At 37.3% G+C, this 5,937-nt stretch overlaps 2 protein-coding genes across 2 annotated transcripts; both read left to right on the plus strand.

Annotated features, from left to right (window-relative positions):
• Positions 1-1,208: 1,208 nt before the first annotated feature.
• On the plus strand, positions 1,209-2,239 carry LOC133738972 (eukaryotic translation initiation factor 1A-like). The gene is made up of 2 exons (XM_062166681.1): positions 1,209-1,520; positions 1,611-2,239. The coding sequence occupies exon 2, from the start codon at positions 1,630-1,632 to the stop codon at positions 2,065-2,067; it is 438 nt and encodes a 145-aa protein (XP_062022665.1). The 5' UTR covers positions 1,209-1,520; positions 1,611-1,629; the 3' UTR covers positions 2,068-2,239.
• A 2,819-nt stretch (positions 2,240-5,058) lies between these two features.
• Positions 5,059-5,718, plus strand: LOC133725128 (uncharacterized). Its single transcript, XM_062152258.1, has one exon. It carries the CDS (start codon positions 5,113-5,115, stop codon positions 5,407-5,409), a length of 297 nt encoding a protein of 98 aa, XP_062008242.1. The 5' UTR covers positions 5,059-5,112; the 3' UTR covers positions 5,410-5,718.
• Positions 5,719-5,937: the final 219 nt, after the last annotated feature.

Raw genomic sequence — 5,937 nt, forward strand, 5'->3', positions numbered from 1 at the left:
GATAGACTTTACTAACCAAATTTATAAGAATATCCTTCTACATGTTAGTGATAAACTGCATTGAATGAGAAAATATTTTTTAAGCAAACAGAACAAAAACTGACCAAGTCACATCTTAACCTAACTGAGATTTTAACACAAACTGCAATCCCATAATGTACAAAGACAAAAGAAACCTTTATGAAATGTAGTGCAATTACTTGTGAAGTAACTTGGAGAATCAGTTAAAGCACTGAGTACCATTTCAGTCGAAAGAGTCTTCATTCGAACATCAATACAATTCTAGTTTAGACCTACTCTAAATTTTGTATTAGGAATGCCAAAATACAACATATATATCCTATACTAACAAGGTGGCGGTTTTAGTAAAAGGTTTAATAGATTTGTTTTCGAGAATATGTGGACTAGACTAAAGAAGAAGAGTGCGGACAGATTATTGATCAAAGCTGGAGGAGTGGTTGTCATCTTGATGTGGGTGATCGTTTGAAGTTGGTAGAATCTGAACTGAAAGCTTGGGAAAAAGAAAAATTTGGTAGTGTCAGATGTGCCGATAAAGAGGTGAGGGAGAGCTGGATTTACTTCAAAGATAGTATCCTTCGACAGAGGTTTTACAACAATGAATGCATAGAGTTAAATACGGACAAGTTATTGGAAATGAAGAACATTATATGGTGCCAACGTTGAAGTATGAATTGGTTTTGCCACGCCCTAAATCCGCCCATGTATATATAGGAATGTTACTTATTCAATATGGTGTGCAAGATGACCATGCACTACTTGTTCAATATAGTCTGCAAAATGAAAACTTTACTCAAAAAACTAAATGTTATTTGGCCAAAGAAAAAAAATCTAAATGTCTATTTTGGTCATCTTACTTTTTTTTTTTTTTCTAAAAAAGAATTTAGGAGCGATTCGATTTTTTTCCTTTTAATATATAGATGTATGTTTTGGTCATTTAACCTACCTATAAAATTTGATTTGTGTTCAAGTAAATCCAAAATATGTGTCTGGCCCAAACTCTAAGTTACTTGCTCTAGTTGTAATAGAGTTTGTATTAGAGATAATCTCGGAGAATCTTGGTAGATAGCCAATCAATGTACGATTATGTTTCTAACTTTCTATGTACAATTCTATCTCTATGCTTGTAATCCTCTATGTAAACAGGCCCATATTATCAATAAAAGCATAGCAAATCCTCTTCCAAATAGCATAGCAAATCCTCTTCCAAATATCGATTCTCTAAAACAATTTGAAATATAAAATAATATAGGGAATTTCTCCAATACTTAAACAGAAAAAAATAAAAAATTATTAAAACATGCCTTAGATTTCTCTCTTCAACAAACCCTCGATCTAGGTTATTCGATCTGGGAAACAACGAAGGGAAGAAAACCTTTTGGCGGTGGTTGGTGGCTTCGATTGGGTTGTTTACCATAGTTATTCGACGGTGGTTGTTGCTGTGGACGTGGTGTTTGGTTTCGTGAAGGAATAATTAGATCAGAGCCAGAGTTACATCAAAGGTTTGTTGTTAAGTTTGGTTTCTCAACATTAATCCACTCATGTGGATAATTTATTGAATTTATTTGATCTGCTACCATTTCATGAAATAGAGAAGCAGAAGCAGTAATCATGCCAAAGAACAAGGGAAAGGGAGGAAAGAACAGGAAGAGAGGTAAGAACGAGGCTGACGACGAAAAGCGTGAGCTTGTCTTCAAGGAAGATGGACAGGAGTATGCCCAAGTGCTTCGCATGCTGGGTAATGGTCGGTGCGAAGCCATGTGCATTGATGGGCCCAAGCGACTTTGCCATATCCGTGGTAAGATGCACAAGAAGGTTTGGATTGCAGCTGGGGATATCATTCTTGTTGGCCTTCGTGACTATCAGGATGACAAGGCTGATGTCATTCTCAAGTACATGCCTGATGAGGCTAGGCTGCTCAAGGCTTATGGAGAGCTGACAGAAAATGTACGTCTTAGCGAGGGTGTTGGTTTTGGTCTTGAAGATGGCAATGAAGGTGCTGCTGATGACTACCTCGAGTTTGAGGATGAAGATATTGATAAGATTTAAGGTTGGTAGACCGACTCTTTTTCAGTGTTACCTATGTTAGCTTTGCAGACGGTTCAATCGCATACACTGTTGGAATAAGGTATACATTGCTTCCTTGTGTGGTTAGCATGAACAATTGAATGCCCTACATAGGGTTGTGGTTTAATAATATACAGTATATCGATCTTTGTTCCTTTTTGCTTTATAATTAGGTTGCTTTTGTCTCGTAACTGCGAATGTGTCATATGATTTTTATTTCTTGATTGATTTCTTTTCTTATATGTTGTGCACAGCGCATAAGTACTGTAGTGAGCTATGCTACTGTTAGTCAGTTGATGTATTTGCCTACATTTGTGAGACATCCTTTGTCTGGTAGTTAGTTAATCTATTGGCCTGATTAGAAATCTTTTGGCTGCTGGTTTCAATAGAAGAGTATGGAGTTTTAGTACCCAGGAGCTTTTTCATGTAATCCTATTGAAATGTCTTGCGAGCTGGGTACATGTATGAGCTGGGTGTATTAGGAGATTTGCTGGGTAAATTTGAAGTACCCTTGATACACCTTATCTATGTATGATCTAATAACTGATATGCATACAGGCAGGGGTTTTAACTGAACTGAGTAGGACGTGTCTTATAAAAATGTTTGAAATTCCTGTCAATATTGTACCCAATGGTACGGTTTTAACAAATTGTGAAACAAACGACCAAAACTTGGGACTTATTGGGCTGATGGTCCCATAAGAAAGTCGCATGGAATATAGTGCTTCCCAGCTCCTCCCTCGATCACATAAACCTAAAAGTTAAGAGTCCTTTGAACAAATATGCATTACTGCACACAAATATATGGAATCGTAGGCATCAATACAAAAATGTATCTTTTCTCCACAGTTAACTGAATATGTTATGCAGTAGAGTGGTTGTTAGTTCTTCATGCCATAGAGTTTGGTATTGCATGCCCTAGTGTCATAACTGTGCTGGGATGCTAAAATTGATTCACTTATATCTTTGTTTCCTTTCTTGTTTTAGCTATGCACAAGTTTTAGAGGATTGCATTCATATGTTAGAGCCGAGGTAGCACTTGACTTCAAGTTGTCACCTTATCTCAGGAAACAGGGGTTCAATTTGCCAGGATGAGGTTCCATATCCCTGAGACTTAATTAGCTTCACCTTGTGGATGGCTTTCTAAGTAAAGAAACTAGCTTTAGGTCAAATTCTAGCTAGGAGGGATATTGCCTTAGTGAACAAGGCATTTGACAATTTGGTAGAGATCTTAGAATCCCACAGTGTTGGTTGGAACAGAAGGAATTGGTTTGTCGTCATCATGGGAGATGGATTGAACTCAAAAGAGAGCCTTGTCCTTTAGTGAACTCCACATTAATAACTATCAGATTCCTGAATAAGTCCTTGAGCAGCTCAGCTTTTGTGTATTCATTCACCTTCAAATCAGTGCTAGTTCCCAGTTATTCTACGTACCCTGACCCTGTAATTCCTTCAAACCAATGAGAATGGTAATTTTACTGGAACTTGATGCTCTATACCAGTTAGATTAAGATTGTAGGAATTTTTTTCTATTCAGTGGTATGTACACGATTTTACATCAACAACGCAACAAGAAGAGAAGAAAGAATATTGATAGTTCAATATTCTTTGTTGGGATTCTGGGCTAAATATGAGAGAATAAAATTAGACCTATATCTAAAAACCTCTAAAAAATTCTGTCAAAACTTTCTCAGAGAATCGAAGTTGTTAAATATGCCTTATCCCACTCAATCCCCAAATGAGGCCTAATCCATATCATATATCCAGTTTACCTACTTTCAGTTACGTTCTCGATCAGTTTGGAGTTATAGGTTCTAGCTACCTAGCGTATTCTTCTCCACCGAAACATAAAAGAGAGGCAAAGTTAAAGGGCAAGGGCACGAATGCCAAATTCTTGTCTCTTCAACCTGATCCAATCGAACTCCTTGCCATCCCTAAAGTTTAGGGCACCCATATGGGCGACACCCCCTGCCATCCCTTGTTAATTATTACAAACATGTGCCTTCTACTCCTTAAATTTCAATACAAAATTGGCATAGAACGTGTGCATGCAGTGTACCGTAGCTAGGCAGCTGGAGAGTTAGGTCTAGATGCCCCACTAGCCCATACTATTCTTTATTTCTGAGCCAGTCAACTGCTGAAAGTTTCTTCTCCTTGATTGATCCAATAATACACAGATAGAGATATAAACACGTAAACTGCATTTCAAGGTATATATATAGATCGACATAATGCCTTGGTGCAACAACTATGGCGCCTAACAAGGCACCTTTCGGCCTGAATCCCCTTCTCTTTAGCCGCACGAATTATTGGAAAGGTCTACTTAATTCACATGCTTGTGGTTAACTACTTTATGAAAAATTGGTGGATTAGAGGTTGTCAATTTGGCATTCGGCATTATTGGAATCTTTGTTAAGCCAAACACTTTTATTAATTCCATGACAGATAAACTAGTTGTATTTCATTGACCAAACCCATGTGATTAGCAAGGTATGATATTCCTCATTGATCTACCTAATAAAAGGAATGCTGTTCCTACGTAAAACTGGAAATTAACTAAACGGATTAAGACGTACAGCTAGAAGTCGAAATTCATATAACTGATATGAAATGTTATTGAAAGGGATTTTGATCATCACGCAGATGGTCAGTTAAAGTTAAGATAATTAGCTAGCAGGGTTCCATTAGTCCGCTCTATGCATGTAACTCAAACTCAAAAATAGGTTTGAAAATCTTTGGACGAAAAGCATTTGACAAGCCCCTCAACCTCGAAATTAAGCATCTGCACTTTTTATCCGGTCAAAATCAGTATCTTGCTTTTTCCTTCTCCCTATCCGTTTTTTTTTTCATGGTAACTTTAACTCAGAAGAGGTCCTTATCTTTTATAATTAGCAGCTTGCTTAAAAATAAAATAAAATAAATGAATATTACAAGCTATACGACTTTTTCCCATATAAATATGGAAGCAAAGGAGCTCAGAAAGGCACCATCTATTGTTAATTTCAGAAAAAAACAGAAGCTGCAACAATGAAGAAGAGCTCCATGCCTCCTCATCCTTTCTACTCTCCCATTCTCGAAGAGCCTGAGAAACAAGACGCCAAAAGCTTTAGGGTACTCGAGAAAGGACCTGCTGCAAGGTCTCATGCTGATATGGATCAAAACAAAGAGGCAGCAGCTGCAGCACCGAAGAAGCTAGAGAGGAAGACAACCGAAGACATCAATAAAAGCGCCGATGCATTCATCAAGAAGTTCAGGAATCAGCTGATGATCCAAAGGCTAGAGTCGATCGAGAATTACGAGCAAATGCTAGCAAGGGGGCTCTAACAGAGATCATATATCAACCTAAAACTTCCATGATGCATGTTCATGATCTACTACTACTGTCATAAAACTTCTGTACGTGATATATAATTGATTGTATAAGACTGTTTATTTGATTGTAGTTGTCACAATCTATAATGATATTGCTTTGCAGGTCAGAGGGATATGTGAATCAAGCAATAAGTCATAACGTGCTGTAATAAATTTAATTACGATCGATGATGATTCTCTCGTATTTGTTGGAAAGTATATCTTAAATTCCAATTAAATATGAATGAAATTATAATGGGTGCGACTATTGCCACCCTACTATTTTCTTCGTTCACCCTACTTGCTCTTTACTTCGTTAACCTATTTCTCTTTCCAAAAATATCTTTATATGAATCCTGGTATTATTTCAAGATGTTCTCTCTATGCTTATTGTAATTTGGGGTTCAGGCTCTATGTCCCCCCCCCCCTTGTATTTTGCAATTTCATTAATCAAGGCTTGAGGGCAGCCGCATCAGCTCCATTTCAAAAACAAAAAAAAAC

Source organism: Rosa rugosa, chromosome 1 (assembly GCF_958449725.1).
Source record: "Rosa rugosa chromosome 1, drRosRugo1.1, whole genome shotgun sequence".
In the NCBI taxonomy this organism is placed as follows: Eukaryota; Viridiplantae; Streptophyta; class Magnoliopsida; order Rosales; family Rosaceae; genus Rosa; species Rosa rugosa.

Excerpts from the sequence above, each read along its gene's own strand:
- LOC133738972 (XM_062166681.1), top strand. The coding sequence starts at position 1,630 with ATGCCAAAGAACAAGGGAAAGGGAGGAAAGAACAGGAAGAGAGGTAAG.
- LOC133725128 (XM_062152258.1), top strand. The coding sequence starts at position 5,113 with ATGAAGAAGAGCTCCATGCCTCCTCATCCTTTCTACTCTCCCATTCTC.